The following is a 19,278-nucleotide window of genomic DNA, read 5'->3' on the forward strand; positions in this document are numbered from 1 at the left end:
GGAGGGGCGCAGGGGCACACAGGCTGCCCAGTCTGGGGCCTAGAGTTTAGCCTTTGCCTGAGCTCCTCCCCTCCCCTCCACCCGCCTTGAAAGAACAATGAATGCAAATCAGTGGGCAGTCTCCTGGAGAGAAGACAGTGTGTCTGGCCAGATTTCTGGAGACCATCAGAATGTCCAACAGCTTGGGGGAAGATGGGGGGGGGACAAAAACCAAAGCCCAAAGAGCAGAAGTTTGCCCAGAGTGACCAGAGGGTTTACATGAGCCAGGCTTGACACGTTAGCTGAACAAGCATTATACCCCTTTTGCACTCAACCCCTCACTGGAGCCCCTCCAACAATTCTGGAGTGTCAGTGTTGTCACCATTGCCATGTTATGGATGAGGAAAGTATGGCAGGGAACAAAATAATAAAGCTGGTACCAGACGGAACCAAGGCTTGTGACTCATCTGGAGCCTCGGTCCAGCGCCTCCCTCAGTACAATCCGGCCCTGTCCATGTAGGCTTTACGTACCCACATCTCATCTGGTTCTCACAAGTAGGACTAGCTCCCTTCCCCTGGAGAAGAGAAGGGAGCCAGGGTCCCTGAGAGCAAGCGGCAGAGCCAGGAACCGGAGTCCCCAGCTCGTGGCTCAAGGTACAGAAAAGGATCCCGCGCTGTCTCCCCCTACCTGCCCTCAGTATGCACACTGGGCTGCACCTGTGCAGGGTTCCCCTGCCACTGGCTTCTGCAGGGACTGGATGGGGAGAAGGGAAAGGCACCCACTTATTCAGGTTTTCTTTTTTTCTTTCCATTTAAATAATGAAGGAAATTGAGGCCAAGAGGGAAGTAACTTGCCTCTAGTCACAGTGAATAAGAGATGCAACTGGGAGCAGAAGCCAGGTCTCCCAATATCCTTCTTCAAATCAACCTGCTTTTTACATTCATTAAAGCGAACGCCTCCACGTTGCTTATCATTGCAACTGCCAGAGACTCGTTTATTGTCAGAGCCGGAAGGAATCTCAAGTCATCTGGACCAACCCCCATTCGAGGCTTGAGCTCCCACCAAGCTTTACACCTCCATCATGTCTTTGGGGAGCATTTTATATTCAACAGCATTGACTGAGTGCTATGATGTGCCAAGCACAGGTACCAGAAATAAAGATTAACAGGGGACCAAGATATACCTACAAGAAATCTGATAAAACATCACAAGTACCCTGGTAGATCTCTATCAAGTATGAGAGGCACAATGAACGAAGTGGTCAGATTTTCCAAGGACGGCGGTTAAGTTGTACACTGAATCTTAAACGATAAAGGGATAGACGGTGGGAAAGTACGGGAAGCATTAGGAGTAACAGTCCTCTAAAGGGAGGCTTTTGCCTGGGTCACTGGGAGGCACTCCAGCTACCTGGACCGGTTGGTACCAGTAGGGCAAGAAGATGGCTTGTTGGGGTGTCAAGAGATGAGTCTGGCAGGGCCTCACCCAGAGAAGAGGTGGAGAGCACAGGTTCTGGGGCCAGACTGCCGGGACAAGTCCCACTTCCGCCCATGGACAGTGGGTAACCTTACCTACTTCTCTAGGCCTCTGTCTCCTTACTGTAGGATGGGGATGACGACAGCACCTGCCTCAACTGGTTGTTGGGAACGTTACAGGAGTTAGTAAGATTGAAGTGTTCAGAGCAGGCCTGGCACGCAGTGAGCGCCATGTAAGTATCAGCTACGGTTACTAAGGGACTTAGAAGCCACGTCAAGGAGTTTAACCTGAGAGCAGTGGGAACACAGAAAGCGTTCTAAGCAGAGTGGTGGGACAAGCTTTGGGATGAGCGCTGCGTGAGATGCCCGCCCTGGAGGAGCTAGAGGAGCTGCAGGGCCCGAGGACGTTTCAGGATGCCCGGTAAATGTGATGAGGGCTTGACAAAGGGCAGGGCAAGGTGGCTGGTGAGGAGGTGGCTGGCTGGGCTGGGGGTAGTGCATAGAGAGAGGTAGAGATTTCTGGCTTGAATGGCTGCAAGGAAAGTAGTGCCCTTTCCCAAGATGGTTTTGGGGGAAGATGATGAAATTGATTTGGGGTGTATGTGCTGTGTCTGGGGTGCCTGTTAGAAAGGTCTTCCTTGAGAGTATAGTAAAAAAGTGACTTTCCCAGGAAGGGATGTTTTCTGCTTTTAAACATGTTACTCTACCACACAACTGTCTTAACCTGGAGGCTGCAATTCAGATTTCATTAAGTGAAGAGAGCTTCAGTGGCAGATTTACAGGACCTGAGTGCCAGCCTGGCTCTCAGCTATAAATAGTGTGGAGATAGGAGTCGTCTGAGGTGTCACCATGGGAAAAGAGAGATGGGGGTCCTCGGCTCCTTCCTGACACCCCCTCACCCTGGCACCCCACTCTCTCCCATAGAGCACTCTGTTAAGAGCCCAGGGCAATGGCTGGGAAGGACCAAAGACATGCCATTCAGGATGGGTCCTGGGCAGGGCTGACCCATGGCCTTAGGGATTAAATGTCTCCCAAGGAAGAGCCCACCTGCCTTGCAGGTAAGCAAAGCCCAGGTCCCGCAGACCCGGCAATGGGCCAGGAGCCAGCACAGAGGTTGGCTGGAGTGAGAAGGAAATCGGAGAGGCCTGCTCTCGTCCGCACGGAGCTTGCCTGCTGCTGCCAAGCTGCAGCAGCAGACACAGTAACAACCACGGTGGCTGGACCGGGGCCGGCTTTTATGACAAACATATTCAGCTGAGAAACATGGAAGCCTGTCTGCTTCATTAGAGCATCAAGAGCAGGATGAAAATACTGTGTTGGAAAGAAAGTCAGGATTTCTCTTTTGCAGGAGGACACCGGTGCACCATCAGAATCAGAAGCGTTTCTTTCACAAAAACTAGCGGATGGGTGCAAATTTGCTTTTAAAGCTAGATGTCCTACTTCACCGACTAGTACTCTGTTGCGTGCAGTCACCTAGATGATTCTGCTCTAATTCCTTCTGTGGGGAACCTCAAGGGAATAGCTGCACAGTTCCATGGGGTAACTCAGAGGCCCATTTTAATCACCTATCATTCCTGCCCAGAAAACTGCCACGGTCCCACTTCCCACCTGCTTTCCTCACCAAACTCCTGAGCTTGGCGTGAAAGGCCTTTGGCTCACAGCCTCCCACACCTACCCAGCCCCCTTCCCGTGAATACCTCATATACCTGTTCATCGTCCTGCCTTGGCCCATGTTGTTCCCTCTGCTTGGAATGTCCTTCCCTCCCTCCTCTGGGAGCTCCTGTTTTTCCGTCCAGGTGTAACTCCCAGTAATAGTTCCTCAGTCCTTTCGGAACTTTCTGTCTCTCCTATCCTGCATACTGAGTCCTACCACCTTGCCTCTGCCTACACCAGCACCCCTGCCAGGAAGGCCTCCTGACCTCCCACACAACCTGTCTCTTCCTTGAAAGGCTGACTCATGCCCACACCCACCAGGATGCTTGGATTAACCAGCCTCTGTCCTCACAAATCATTTGCTCACTTTGTTCGGATACAGTTTGTAGGCCTTCTTGAATTGGGGGCATGACTTTCTCCCATAAAAGGCTGTAAAGCTTCTTTACGGGGCACTAGCTTTCTGCTACCCCTTATGTCACCTCGCACAGTCCTGGGCACACAAAAGATGCTCCCAAAGTGCTCGCTGTAACTAACAACGGGCGTGACTTGACTGAGCCACTGTCTGGAAGGGCAGTCCCTCCCGGGCCTCAGTTTCTCCAGAGGAGAACTGGAGGGAGGAGCCTGAGGTCCCGTCCAGCTCTGGCATGCCGGGCTCCTGCCATAACCTCAGCAAGTCCCTGGTGATAGGAATTGGGCCTGGATTTTGGAATCATAGACTCTCAGGACAGAGAGTCCTCAAGGGCCATTTCTTCTAGCCTCCAGCTGACCCTGGGGTCCCCCCTACAGCACCCCTGACTCTAGTCATCCGGAAACTTCTGTCCCTAGAAAGAAGTCCTCCAAGCCATCTTGCCACTGGAAGACCAAAGCTGGATTAGCCTTGAGATAGGCACCGAGGGACACATAAGAAGCTTAATCTAAGCTGAGAGAGAAAAAAAAAAAAAGTGAGATTACTGAATATCAGAATAGAACTCAAGGCTTTTAAGTGCTGGTTCTGCAGCCAGATCACGGCTGGGCCAACAGAGTCCAGGTCGCAGACCTTCCTCAACAATTCAATGTAGCTATCACCTCTGTCACACCATGATAATTCTAATTCTTAGTTGTTTGTGTTTGCTCTCTTTTATTTCAAATAAGGACACTTCAGATAAACCAGGACACCTGACCTGGTGTGGGTTTTTCTGTTGTTTTTGTTTGTTTGATGGACTTTTCTAGATCTGCAGCTCTAGAAAAAGTAGCAGCTGGAGAAAGCAATGAATACATAGCCTCTTAAGAACAGGAACCTATACCTTCAACAGCCAGTGCCCTATAGGACTTCGAGAAATGTTTGTTGAATTGAGTAGCTCTGTGGTTATCTATGCACAGGTTCTGTGAGTACCTGCCTCGTGCATACACACTTACATACTCATCCCCATTCTTCTAGGCCTTCCATGTATTAACCTAGCTTCAGATTCATCACAGGAAGGGACATACCTGAACTCTGAGATGTGCTTTAGTATTAAGCTCCTTGCATTTTACTGAGTGTTAGAAACAAAAAAAAAGCAACATATTTAGAGCAGGTTTGAATTTGATGAAAAACTCACTGAAGGCATCGTCCTTTAGAAATACAGTTATTTCACAATTCAATCCCAGAATGAAGCTTCTTCTTTTTAAAAAACTCATTACGCTTCCTTCTCTTCTGACAAGAATCATGTAACTTGGTTTGTCTTCCTCCTGCCTTGATTCTAGGAAACTCACAGCTGAATATAATGATCAATTAAGTTAACAGACCTACTCCTTGTTTTTTTTCTCTCATTTTCCTATAGGCTTATCAGACATACTCCTCTTTGGACACGCTATCAAGTTCTTTAAGCAGCCAGCAGGAATACACATGAGAAATAACTAGGCATAGAGCTTGAGAACACTTAGCATCTGGAAGTAAGTCGGTGATTGGTCTCCCTTTTGTTCAGCTGACTAGTGTTTCTTTTTGGTGTTTGCTCCTAAGAAAGACTGTGACATTTTCTTTTTTTTTTTTAAGAAAAAAAATGCAAACTATGTCTTTAACTGAGATTAAATGTAACCTGTTTTACTTTACTATAAAGTCAGCATTTTCAACCTTTACGTTAAAAGCAACGTGAAGTCCCCTGGGTTTGCAGGGGTTTGCAGCCCTGGGTAGCAGGGCTGTTTGGTGGCCTTGGGATCTGGGGCTTGGGCCACACTGTATGACCTGGAGAGGACTCTGGGCTCCAAAAAGGGTATTCAGAAGAGGAGGAGACTCCGTGTTGGCTTTGTGCCTCCCACGTTTCATTTCACCCGGCTAACACGCTGAGGGTGCACTCTGGGTCCAGCCCTGTGCTCAGCTGAGCTACCTGCAGGGAGGAGGGCCTGGCCTCGGCGCCTGCAGGCAGGGCGCTTGTGTCTAGGCAAGGGTCTGGGGGGAGGCAAGGCGCAAACACCTAAAACAAGGGAACGGGATCAGCATGAAAACTGGGAGTCAGGCCCAAAAAGAGGACTCCCTTGGGGAAGGCGGCAGTGGAGTTTTCCCTGCCATACCCCCCATGACAGGTGGAAAGAATGATAGGCGGCGGGTAGGGTGCATATGTCCACTCACCAAGGTCGTTGTTGTTCATCATCGCGTTGGACGCCCGCAGCCGGGGCCCCTGCTGAGTGAAGTGGTAGCCGAATTTGAGAAGTGTTGCATTTTTTTCCAACATGCTCACAATCTCCATTTCCACTTTGTTGCCCAGGGGCTGGCTCTTTGATCAAGAAAAGAACACAGTCACCTCTCATTCGTTTGTGCAGGACCTAAACCTTCTCTACCTGCAGAAACCCTGAGTGGTGGGCGGGGATTTTAATACCTCCCTGTCCCCGCCCACTCCAAGAGCGGGGGTGGGGGTGGGGGCGGGCAATGGAAGTTTGGAGAAGTTGAAAAGTCACACAGCCATACTAAAAAGTAAATATAATCTTAAAGAGGTTTGAAAAGACAGGAGCTAGCCAGGAGCGAATGAGCTGAGATTCAAACCCAGGGCTGCTGGACACCAAGAACAGATTTTTCTACTGCTTCACAGCAGCCTTCCTAGAATATTTCAGCAGGAAGGACCTTCACATCATCTAGTCTCAGGGAGATTTAAAAATCCTACAGCCCAGGCTATCCCGCATACTAATTAAATCAGAATCACTGGCTGCAATGATACTCAGGTGTCTGTGGTTTTTAAAACTCCCCAGGTGATTTCAATACACAGCCAGGTTTGCTAGCCAGTCCTTTAGCCATTTACAAATAAAGAAACAGGCCCAGAGAGGGAAGAGGATTTGCCTAAGGTCCCATAGTAAGTTGGGACTGCCAGAGTTAGCCTCCTAAAGCCTCACTCTGATCATGCTAGTTCCCTACCCCCAAATCTATAGTGATCATCTGACAAAGATGAAAAGGACAGGAAAGGAAAACACGATAATACACAGTGTTGGGAAGGATATGATGAGGATATTCATCAGTCTCATTTATAAAAGTGGGGATAAAAGGGAAACAAACATTCATCAAGAGGGGGTTGCTCAAATAAATGACGGTTCAGCTTTATAATAGAACATGGGCAGCTGTACAATGATGGTGCGAATTGTCAGTTCCAGGCTGGAAAATATGCCATGACACAATATTGAGTAGACAAAGCCTAGTGACAAAACGGGTCATATTTATGTAAAGTTATCTCTATTTCCCATATACATACACTGAAAAGCCTGGGAGCATATTGGTGGTGGTGGAATTTGGGGAAGTTTTTGTTTCCTTTTTTGTATCTTCCTGTTTTGTGTTCTGTTGTATCTTACTGTATTGTTTGAGTTTTATGTACAATAAGATATTAAAAAGTAAATATAATCTTAAAGAGGTTTGAAAAGACAGAGAAGGCAAGCTAACATCATATTTAATAATTAAAGATATTCCCCCTCAGAGCAGAAACGAGACAAGGAAATCGTCTTGGATGTCAATTATGTAAGAAAAAGAAAGAAAAGTCACCATATTGGAAAGGAAGAAGCAAAACTATTCCTATTTGCAGATGACACAATACTGTATCTAGAAAATCCTAAGGAATCCACAAAAAACTATTAGCGCTAATAAACGAGTTCAGCAAGCTTGTAGGGTGTAAGATCGATATACAAAACCCAGCTGTTTCTATACACTAGCCATGAACAATCCAAAAATAAAATTAAGACAAGAATTCCATTTACAATAACATAAAAATATTTAGGAATAAATTTAATAAAGTAAAGACTTGCACGCTGAAAACTATACCACAGCATTGTACATTAAGGAAGACCTGAATAAACATAAAAACATCCCATATTCACGGATCAGAAGACTTAATATTGCTAAGATGGCAAGACTGCCAAATTGATCTAAAGAAGCAGCAAACAGAAACACATAACCACCTCCAATCACTTCCCACTGCCAATAACTGCTGCCATTTATTGAGAGCTTACTATGTTCCCAATGCCTTGTGCACAACTTGCAGGGTCTCAATTCATTCAATAACCCAACAGGATAAGCCCCGCCTCCTCCTCAGCCTGGCACTCCAAGTGCTACAGTTTAGTCCTTGCCTTTATTTCCTCTCTCAGTCTTTACTCAGCCTGGTTACCCCAGGGATGGGGAGTCTGGTACCTGGTACCTCGTGCAGGCAGAGGTCTATTTCTAAATGTTCATGTGCCCTCCTGCCTCCATGTGGAATGCCCCTACCCTCCCGTACCCACCTGTTGGTGTATCCTTAGTGCTTTAATACCCATCACAAATGCCCCCTTCCCCACGAGACCTTTCCTGATCCTTACCCCTGGAAACCATCCTTCTCCACTGGATACTCAAGTGGCCCAGTGTATGTCCCTCTCTACTCCCGGCCCAGTCCATCTGCATTACTGGGTCACCTGCCTCCACACTGTCTCTCCAGCTAGACCTGTGTTGTTCAGTACAGCAGTCACCAGGGGAATGTGGCTCTTTAAATCTTTTTTAACTGACATAACATTATATTAGTTTCAGGTATACAATATAATGATTCGATATTTGTATACATCGTGAAATGATCACCACAGTAAGTCTAGTTAACATCTATCCCCATACACAGTTATCAATACAAAAAAGTGGGTTTTTTCTTACAATGAGGACTTTTAAGATTTACTGTCTTGGTAGCTTTCAAATATGCAATACAGCACTATTAACTATAGTCAGCATGCTGTACCTTACACCCCCATGCCTTAGGTATTACTGGAAGTTTGTACCTTTTGACCTCCCTCACCCATTTCACCCACTCCTTACCCCCCACCTCTGGCAACCACCAATCTGTTCTCTGTATCTGTGAGCTTGGTTGGTTTTGCCTTTTGTTTTTTCTTAGATTCCACATATAACTGAGATCATATGGTATCTGTTTTTCTCTGTCTGACTTATTTTACATCACATAATACCCTCTAGGTCCATCCATGTTGTCACAAATGGCAAGATTTCATTTTTTATGGCTAAATAATATTCCATTGTATATACCACATTTGCTTTATCCATTCATCCATCAATGGACACTTAGGTTGTTTCTATGTCTTGGCTATTATCAATAATGCTGCAATGAAATGGGGATACATATATCTTTTTGAATTAGTGTTTTCATTTCCTTCCAATAAATACCCAGAAATGAAATTGCTGGATCATATGGTAGTTCTATTTTTAATTTTTTCAGGAATAGCCATACTGTTTTCCATAGTGACTGCACCAATTTACATTCCCACCAATGGTGCACAAGGCTTTCTTTTCTCCACATCCTTGCCAACACTTGTTAATTCTTACCTTTTGATAATAGCCATTCTAACTGTGTGAGGTGGTAGCTCATTGTGGTTTGATTTGCATTTCCCTGATGATTAGTGATGTTGAGCAACTTTTTATGTACCTGTTGGTCATCTGTATGTCTTCTTATTCAGATCCTCTGCCCATTTTTTAATCAGATTGTTTGGGTTTTTTTAAACTTTAAGTAATTAAAATTAAATAAAATTTATGTGGAATCTAAAAAATAATACAAATGAATATATATAGCAAAACAGAAACAGATGCACAGATATAGAAAACAAACTAGTGGTTATCAGAGGGGAGAGGGAAGTGGGGAGGGGCAAGATAGGAATAGGCGATTAAGAGGTAAAAACTACTATGTATAAAACAGATAAGCAACAAGGATATATTGTATAGCACAGGGATTATAGCCATTCTCTTGTAATAACTTATAATGGAGTATAATCTATAAAAATACTGAATCATATTATACTGGAGTGTAGTTGATTAAAAATGTTGTGTTGGTTTCAGGTGTGCATCGGGGTGGTTCACTTATACATGTGAGTGTATCTATTCTTTTTCAAATTCTTTTCCCATTTAGGTTATTACAGAGTGTTGAGTGGAGTTCCCTGTGCTATACAGTAGGTCCTTGTTCCTTATCTATTTTAAATATAGCAGTGCACAGGCAGTGTACTTTAAGGTACCACACGTAGGATGTTTGCAAGAGACAAAAACGGAGTTTGCCCTTGGGCTACTCTCTTTCAAGGCAAACAGGGAACAATAGGTTATACATATTTATCTTTGTTATAAACACACACACACACACACACACACACACGCGCGCGCGCGCGCGCACAAACCCATCTGTTTGGATATACAGATGTTCTCCTAGGCCAAAATTTTAAGAAGAACTGATTGTTAAAGTTATTGAGTGTGAAAGTGGGCAAGATTTTCAACTGTATTATTATAGAATATATAGAAATAAAATCCAATCTAGAAAAAAAATACTGAATCACTATGTTGTACACCTGAAACTAATATAATGTTGCAAAGCAACTATACTTCATTTAAAAATTAAATAAAATTTAAAATTCAGGTCCTCAGTTTCATTAGGCACATTTCAAGTGTGCAAGAGCCACTGGCTAGTGGCTACCATATTGGTCAGTGCAGATACAGAACATTTCTATCAACACAGGAAGTTCTGTTGGATGATGGTACCCTAGACTGTGAGCCCTTGGAGAGCACACGGTACCCTGTATCTCTAGGGCAAGGGCAAGGAATTGAATTGATTGGAAAAAATAGGAACAGGATCAATGCACAGCAACCTGGGAAGGCTGAGAAGACACATCAGCCCAACACCCAAATGGACAAGCATGGAACCGCAGCTGAGACTCTTGACAGAGAACTCCTCCCAGGTATTACGAGTTCACTGGAGCTTGTGTGGGTTCAGATGGGGCTTGGACCGCTGACTAGGGCAGGCAGAGGGAGGATGGCAAGATTCCACCAGCCTATCTGGCAAGGCTCCTGAAAGGGCTGGGAAGAGCTCGGGCCTGTCCTTGAAGGAGCCAGCACAGCCCTGGGCTCTGGCCGGCTTGGCCTGGCAGATGATATAGAGACTGTCTGAGACCCCAATCCACTTCCTTTAGCGCCTTTTCAAAATATGAAGCACATTCTCACTGTCAAATATTGGAATGAAAAGTGAGAAATCCAGCGAACGGCCCCCACACGTTGTCCGTGTCTTCACTGGGGCTGGGGTCCTGTTTTCAGGCCTCATCTGTGCTGAGGGGCAGGGAGAGTGCCCTACGCCCTGCGGATCCTGGGAAGGGCCTGCTGGAGGGAGCTGGGGGGTGGGGGGGGAGGAGGGTGAATCATGACGAGCGGAGAGCCGCCCCACCGTAGCCATAGGGCTGGCCAGGGATGTACGGGGCCTGCAGGCACCCCATGTGTGCTGCCTGCTTCCTGGGCGCCGGGAGGGCCTCTCCTGTCCATCCATAAATGCAGCCTGTCTGGAAGCTGGGCTCCTCAGTTCCAGCCCAGCTCTGACACTAACTTGATCCATGACCTTGGCCCAGCCTGTCCCTTCTCTGACCCTCGGTTTCCCCACCGAGGGGGTAAAAGGAGGGCTGGACTAGGTGTGTCTCAGCACCCTGGGCTGTGGTCAGCCGCCACCTCCCACCCCAGCCTCACTGCCATCCCAGGGCAACTCCAGGCGGCAAGAGAACATGGCCTGGAGGTAAAGAGAGCCTGGCTGAGTAAATAAACTGCCCCAGAATCCTATTCCTGCATTTGTGTCTCGAGGCAGCCTACGAGGCTCCATGTCACGCCGGGCAGAATGCCCCAAGTCCCTTCCTTTGGCCATATAAGGAGAAAGGAGGACAGAGACTCTGACACAGGTTGCAGGTGCAGGGGCTGAGGAGAAAGCTGCGGCCTCCGGAGACCCTGGTGACTAACCAAGAACGAGGAATAAATCCAACGCTACTCACCACCTCCTCTTTGCCACGCCGCCCAGAGCCCAGGCCTCCCGGCACACTGTGAGAGATGCAGGTGGCGTCCCCTAGCCCGGGCCAGCAGAGCCCCCTCCCCAGACTTCCCTCAGCCCACCCCTCCCCCACCAGGCCCCAGTCCAGTCTCTAGACTCCAGGCTCCCAGGAGCACCTCCCCACAGGCCCCCTGCATCTGGGCAGTCAGAGTCCCCTCTGGTCTCCTGGGACCGGATGGCCTCGCCCCGCCCCCAATCCTCTCCTATCCAGCCAAGAACCATCTTCGCAGAGCATGACTCTGACTGGTGCTGATAACAGCCCACAGACCACTTCCCCTCGAACCACCCATTCAGAGCCCTTTGGGCTCCTAAGTCCTTTTTTCGCTTTCCTCTCGCTTTCCCATTAATCTAGTTTAGTTTGGATGGGCTCCAGGGCTTCCCCCTCTCCTTCTCTTTGTTTGTGTGGTTCCCTGCACCTGAGGCCGTGGCCACCCTCTGAGATACTGTCCACCCTATGGGTTTATCTCAAATTCCACCTCTTCCAAGAAGCCCTCCCTGATACCTGCTCCTGACTGAGATTTCTCCCCCCAGTGGCCCACTGTCTGTGGCTTACTGGGGCACCCGGTTGGATGGTCAGCTGTACACTTGTCCATCTTCTTATCCAGTGTGGAATCCCTAGAGGGCAGAGCCAGAGCCTCATTCACACACAGAGCCCAGCATAGCCCTGGGGTACAGCAGGCACTTATCAAACACTGAGATGAACTGAAGAAAGATGCTCCTGGGATGGGGTGGGGGCAGGTGGTGACCAGTGCTCTGGCCTGGCACCAAGGGAAAGGGATAGCTGAGAAAATCCAAGACCCACACACAACTACAGTAGGATTCAAGAGCCCACACAGGCACAGTTCATGGACTTTAGAGTCACAAAGACGTGGGTTCGAATCTTGCCTCTGTTACTTACTGTGTGACCTCGGGCAGGGTACAGAGCCTGCCTGGGCCTCAGTTTCCTCATCTACAATACGGGGGTGGGTTGTGACACCTACTCACAAAGAGTCTTTGCAAGCATTACATGAGATAATGGATATATGGTACCAGCTCAGTACCTTAACTCATAGAATAACGTGTAAACTCCCTAAGTCACCTTCCGAGTAATTATAAAAGTGAACAACTTCATAGTTTGCATCTCTTATCTCCTTAGAAGTGGAGATTCTTACTATCCCCATTTTACAAACGAGGAAACAGGCTCAGGGAAGTGAACGTCCTCGCACAGGGTGTTTAGCCAGGGTGAGGGTGATGGTCAGCACTGGCTCTGGGGAGACAGCACTGAGAGTAGTAGTGGGCAGCTCACTCCCTGTAAGCTGCCGCTGCAATGACCTGAGGCCAGTGCGCTGGGTCACCTTTGGCCAACGTTCTGCCCCAGGGCTCAGGTTTCAGCTGACACTGGGTAGATAGTGACTCCCTGCCTGGGTAGGCCTGGAGTCACATGAGTGGCCAATCCCAGGGCCTGGCTCAGGGCTGCTGCCAAGCCTGCTACATGCCTTTGTTCCATCTGATCTGCCTGCGATAAAGCAGGGTCAGCAATGGAAGAAAGGGTGGAAGTGATGGGGGCTGGGAATGGGTGATGCAACCGCAGGCCACTGGCATATGCGAAATGGAAGGTGTTGGATGCAGCAAACTCTCATGACAGGGCTGCTGCAGGCCTGATGTGGCCTCTTCACATGAATTAGAGAAAAGTGCCTTCTCTGGGTGAATAAAGCCCCAGACCGAGTTTTGGAGAGTAGAGTATGGGTTGGATTTTGCCCCCTGCCTCCTCATTGGGCAGTGAACAACATATACAAATATCCAGGGCAGCCCTGCTTATAAAGTGCCACTGCAGGGCCAAGCTCTGAGCCGGGTAATAGGATATGGACATGACTCAGACACTGCAGTGTCTTCTGAGAACCTCACAGGGAAGCTGAGGTGCTAGGAGAACACAGGGAAGGAGCACCTAACTGTCTTGTGGGGAGGCTTAGAGGCCCTGTGGCAGGCTGAAGGGAGAAGGCGGTGATATGCTGGCTCTTGGGAAAAAACAGACAGACAAACAAACAAACAAAAAGGTTGGATTTGTAGTGTTTGCCAATTTCCATAGTGTAAATACTCTCACTAGGAGTGACTTCAAGGTACCAGCGTGCCATCACTCAAGTGGAATTGAGAAGGGATGTGTACAGTCAGCTCCAGCGTGCTGGTTCAAGCTGGCTCTAGAACCACTAGGAGAAAGAGAGGCTTCAACTGAATCCAGAAGGAAGAGGAGGATTTCTCTAGGCAGAGAAGGGGTAGGGGCAGGGGATGACATTCCAGGGGGAGAGAAAAGCAAGAGCTAAGACATGGAGGCGTGAAAGTAAGTAGGGAGCAAACTGTGAAGAGTTTTGAAGGTTTATGATTGGGAGGGACCATCAAAGTCTTCTGGAGGCTGGTGATGCTTTAGTTCTTGGCTGAGGTTACCTGCCTATTATGACTCATTAAGCTGTGCATTTAACTTCTATGCACTTTTCTCTCTGTTTGTAGTATTTTTCAATAAGGATAAGAAAGTAGAGATAATCTCATTCAGGGACAACCAGTGTCTACAATTTTGTTATACTTCCACCCAATCTTTTTCCTATATACATATGTATATGACCATTCAGCAAACGTTTTCATGTAGGGGAAAAAACGCTCAAGTTCCCTATCCATAAACCATAAAGAAGAAAGCATTTTAGCACTGGAAGCAACACGGTGTACTGGAGGGAGTGTGGGCTTTAAAGTCAGAGACCTGCATTCAAATCCTGCTTCCGAAAGTGCTCACTTGGCGGCCCTGAGGAAGCTGCTTGCCTTCAGATTCTCTGAGCTGTTTTCTCTTCTGCAAACTGAGACTGATAACACCCATATCCTGCAGAGTTGTCGGGAAGATCAGAGATGATGTGTATAAGGTGCACAGCACAGAGCCTGCCCCCCAGGACACCCTCAACACATGCAAAATACAAGATACTCTTATTAGCATTGTCTTAGAAAGTTGGAACTGAAGGAGTCGCCCTGACAATAAATGACTGAACCACAGAAGGTACAGAGGAATGATAACCCTGTAAGGATAAAGGCAAACTAGAATTTTCCCAGTGAGTAACCTTCATGGTAAGAAGACCCAAAAGCCCATTGAGTGTGTGTGTGTTGCGGGGCAGGGGGGGGTGACTCATGAAAATGGGGACGTTTAGCCTAGTGAGGAAGATTCCAATGGTTTATAAAACCTGTGCACCAGATGTGTCCTGTGTGCAGCAGAGAACAGAGTTAAACTCAACAAACAGCACTTATAGGGAGCTGATTTCTATTGGATATAAGGAAGGATATTCTCACTGAGAATGAAAGGGGTGATCTCGGTAAGGAGTGAGCTCCCCATCGCTAGGGGTTTCCAAGCAGAAGGTGGAGGAGCACTTGGCGGGAATGATGAAGAAGGAAGGTGAGCATGGTGGAGGGTGTGGACTGGACAACCTTGGAGGTCCCTTAAAGCTGGGCTCTGGTGCTTTTATAAGCAGCAGCATCTGCTCTGTCCAGCAGCATCTAGTCCATATGGCAGCAAGCGGGAAAGTACAGAATGGCGAGCATCAAGTGAAGGACACAAGGAGACCTTCGCCCATCTTACCTGGTTATCGATCTTCAGTTCCACCAGAGAAGTGTTGTATGGAAGAGCTTCCACCAGGCGCAGGATCCCAGCTCCGGAAATGAAGTTGGACTCCACGTTCAGTGTCTTCAACACCTTGTTCACCTTGAGCATCTCAGCAAGGGCCTTGAACCAAAGGAGAAAATGCAGGGTACCCATGAGTCAGCCTGATCAAGGCTGGAGCCCCTGTGGGTAGAACCTAAAATACTGAGGGAGCCTTGCTGGGAGTGAGAGTCCCTTGCACACCGTCAGGGGCCAGGCAAGACGATCTCCACAACTTCCTTCACCAAGCACTACTCTGTGTCTCTCCTCCCCTCCAACTTGCCATGGCCCCGAACCCCTAGCTGGAGATTTACAGCCCCTTAGCCTGCATCCAAAGCCTCTATTACCTGGTTCCCCCACTCTGATCAGTCTCAACTCTGGCTGCCAGTCTTGGTGGGGCTACTCTCAGTTCCCTGGGCACACAGTGTTTTCCCTCTGCTCTGCCTTTGCTCATCCTGTCCCTGCCACCTGGAATGCTCTTTCCTTTCTGCTTCACTCGTTCAAACCCTGTCCCTCCTTTAAGGCCATTCTCAGTGCCCGTTTCTCCAAGAGCCTTTGCTGATGCCCCCCAGCTAGCTGTGCCTGCCCTCTTGAACCTCACAGACTTTATCCATAACCTCCCTCAAGGAACTTGTATTCCTGCGTTTAGAGTTGTTTTTATTCTGGCGTTGGCTCCGCCATTAGCCTATGTACTCTTGGTGGGCTGATGGTCACCTTATTCATCCCATGGTGCCCTCCAACCCACACAGTGCCCAGCACATATTAGGTTCTCGGTCACTGTTCACTGAGTGACTAGTGGAGTCCCAACCTCCCTATATGCTCTCCACTTGTCTCTTCTATGTCCCTGTTGTAATTCCATGGAGTCGTCATTCTCTTTGAGCAGCAGAGAGGGGAGCCTGGGAAGCCATCCTGCTGGGCAAGTGACCAGGGCAAACCGGAAGAGAGGAGCTCGGGTGGCCCCAGCACGTTTTGGAGGACTTCAGCCAGGGGTGCAGATGATAATCAGAGCCTCTAAAGGAAATGAGGTAATTAGCAGGTGGTAGAAACGACGTGTCATGGAGGAAAGGAGACACCAGCAGCTGATGGCCAGGATGTATGATCAGTGGGCCCTGGTTGTCTGAAATGATGATCTGATCCAGGAATGCCCTTCCCACTGGCCCTGCTTGCTGAAACCTTTGCGAGGCTCAGCTCCCAGGATGCCTTCTGAGACAAAATTCTCAGCTCCCCCTGCTTCCGTGTACCCCAGGATGACATGTCAGCTTCCTCTGTGACCCTGAGTAGGTTGGACCCTCCTGAGGGGAGGGACTGAGTCTGTGCCCGCTCCACAGCACCCTTCTTACTCCCCAGGAAAGGCGTGGCCTGATAATCAAAAAATTTAACAACCAGTATGTCAGTGCACCAGGCCAATCCAAGTAGACATACTAGTGGCTGAGCTGGTCCTGGAGGCACTGTCATGCCAGGTGTCAACTCTTTGTTTGCTGGAGCAGAGTGGAGGAACGGGCAGGAGAAGAGCTGGGGCAGGCAGCGGGGGCACTAGCAGAGCTCTGGAAGCCTATTTACCAATTGTTCCGGAAGTATTTTCATATTCAGCAATGGGTATCCTGGTGTGAAGGGGCTGACATCAGCTGTTCGCCTGGCACGGGGTCAATTCCCCACAAACATTCGTGGAGCTGAGCTGAGTGCCAGCATGCACAGGTGTAGTTTCTGATCCATGACATAGCAGTGGACAGGGCATGTGGCTTTGCCAGCTGTTTCTCTGTGGGCAAACTCAGGATCTACCAAGATGTCCTGAGGTCAGAGGACATCTATCTAGAGGTTCTCCACTGGCAGCAGTGAGAGACTATGAGCCACTTCCATCACTTCAAAGACATCAAAGGAAATGTCCTATGTATTTTAAAGATCAGAAAATAATTGATGGCTATGAATGGACTTCAAAGCAAGGAAAGTTATTAGGGATAAAGAAGGGTAGTAACCTGAGAAAACCATAATTCAAAAAGAGTCATGTACCAAAATGTTCACTGCAGCTCTATTTACAATAGCCTGGAGATGGAAACAACCTAAGTGTCCATCATCGGATGAATGGATAAAGAAGATGTGGCACATATATACAATGGAATATTACTCAGCCATAAAAAGAAATGAAATTGAGCTATTTGTAATGAGGTGGATAGACCTAGAGTCTGTCATACAGAGTGAAGTAAGTCAGAAAGAGAAAGACAAATACCGTATGCTAACACATATATATGGAATTTAAGAAAAAAAAATGTCATGAAGAACCTAGGGGTAAGACAGGAATAAAGACACAGACCTACTAGAGAATGGACTTGAGGATATGGGGAGGGGGAAGGGTAAGCTGTGACAAAGTGAGAAAGAGGCATGGACATATATACACTACCAAACGTAAGGTAGATAGCTAGTGGGAAGCAGCCGCATAGCACAGGGAGATCAGCTCTGTGCTTTGTAACCGCCTGGAGGGGTGGGATAGGGAGGGTGGGAGGGAGGGAGACGCAAGAGGGAAGAGATATGGGAACATATGTATATGTATAACTGATTCACTTTGTTATAAAGCAGAAACTAACACACCATTGTAAAGCAATTATACTCCAATAAAGATGTTAAAAAAAAAAGAAGGGTAGTATATAATGATAAAGGGGTCAATTATCCAAGAAGACATAACAACCTTAATGAGTGCCTGCCTTATGACAGAGCATCAAACTATATGAGGCAAAAACTAATAGAATTGCAAAGAGAGATAGATGAATCCACTATCATAGTAGGAGACTTCAATACCCCTCTATGGATATGGACAGATCCAGCAGGCCAAAGATCAGGAAAGACATAACTGAACTCAACGACACTGTCAATCGACTAGATATAATTGATATCTATAGACTACCATCCAACAAGAGCAGAAAACACATTCTTCTTGTGTGCACATGGAACATTCACCAAGGCAGACCACATTCTGGGCCGTAAAACACATCCTAACAAATTTAAAAGAATAGAAATCATACAATGTCTGCTCTCAGACCACAGTGGAATCAAACTAGAAGTGAATAACAGAAAGGTAACTAGAAAATTCCCAAATACATGGAGATGAAACAACACACTTCTAAACAACACATGGGTCAAAGAAGAAATCTCAAGATAAATTCAGAAGTATGTTGAACTATGACCAAGTGGGATTTATCCCAGGTATACAAGGCTGGTTCAACACTGGAAAATCAATTCATATAATTCATCACATCAACAAGCTAAAAAAGTAAAATAGTCATTTCGATAGATGATAAAAAAAGCATTTGACAACATCCAACATCCATGCATGATAAAAACTCTCAGTAAACTAGGAATAGAGGGCAATTTCCGTAAGTTGATAAAGAATATCTACAAAAAAATCTACAGTTAGGGACTTCCCTGGTGGCACCGTGGTTAAGAATCCACCTGCCACTGCAGGGGACACAGGTTTGAGCCCTGGTCTTGGAAGATCCCACATGCCATGGAGCAACTAAGCCCGTGCGCCACACCTACTGAGCCCACGTGCCACAGCTACTGAAGCCCGTGCGCCTAGAGCCCGTGCTCGGCAACAAGAGAAGCCACCGCAATGAGAAGCCCATGCACCATACGAAAAGCAGCCCCCGCTCACTGCAACTAGAGAAAGCCCTCACGCAGCAACGAAGACCCAATGCAGCCGACCATAAATAATAATTAAAAAAACAAAACATAATACCATTTATATTAGCACCCCAAACAATGAAATACTTAGGTATAAAGCTAACAAAATATGTACAAGATCTATATGAGCACAACTAAAAAACTCTGATGTATGAAATTAAAAAAGAACTAAATAAATGGAGGTATATTCCATGTTCATGTACAAGAAAACTCAGTATTGTCAAGATATCAGTTCTTCCCATTTTGATATAGATTCAATGCAATCTCAATCGAAATCCCAGCAAGTTATTTCGTGGATATCAACAAAGTGATTGCTACTAAATGGTTAATTACCATGCCTGGTAAGCTAATCCCTGTACCTTTTTACCTGCTATTAGTATTGTAGTAGTCACGCTGTACTGTTATCCTTTAGCTGTCTGCATGGCTGGATGGGCCATTATGTTCATGAAAGTGGGAGCTATGCCTGTCTTGGTCACAGTTGTATTCTCAGAGCCTAATTCACTGCTGGGCACAGACAGACTCCATAAATATGTGTTGAATGTTTTTCTTTTTTCTAAA

At 47.1% G+C, this 19,278-nt stretch overlaps 1 protein-coding gene across 4 annotated transcripts in view; it reads right to left on the minus strand.

Annotated features, from left to right (window-relative positions):
- The window catches only part of TMOD1 (tropomodulin 1), an 87,344-nt gene that overhangs the window by 9,123 nt on the left and 58,943 nt on the right, over positions 1-19,278 (minus strand). For 2 of the 4 annotated variants that reach the window (XM_067743876.1, XM_067743872.1), the window contains 3 exons: positions 14,989-15,132; positions 5,690-5,834; positions 5,138-5,534 (listed from right to left, as the gene is read on the minus strand). In XM_067743876.1, coding sequence (XP_067599977.1) covers positions 5,383-5,534; positions 5,690-5,834; positions 14,989-15,132 — 441 coding nt within the window. In that variant the 3' untranslated portion in view covers positions 5,138-5,382. Of the gene's footprint in view, positions 1-5,137; positions 5,535-5,689; positions 5,835-14,988; positions 15,133-19,278 lie in introns of those variants that run through there. The other 2 variants (XM_067743874.1, XM_067743875.1) reach the window with 1 other exon arrangement.

This window comes from Pseudorca crassidens, chromosome 7 (assembly GCF_039906515.1).
Source record: "Pseudorca crassidens isolate mPseCra1 chromosome 7, mPseCra1.hap1, whole genome shotgun sequence".
NCBI classification, from domain to species: Eukaryota; Metazoa; Chordata; class Mammalia; order Artiodactyla; family Delphinidae; genus Pseudorca; species Pseudorca crassidens.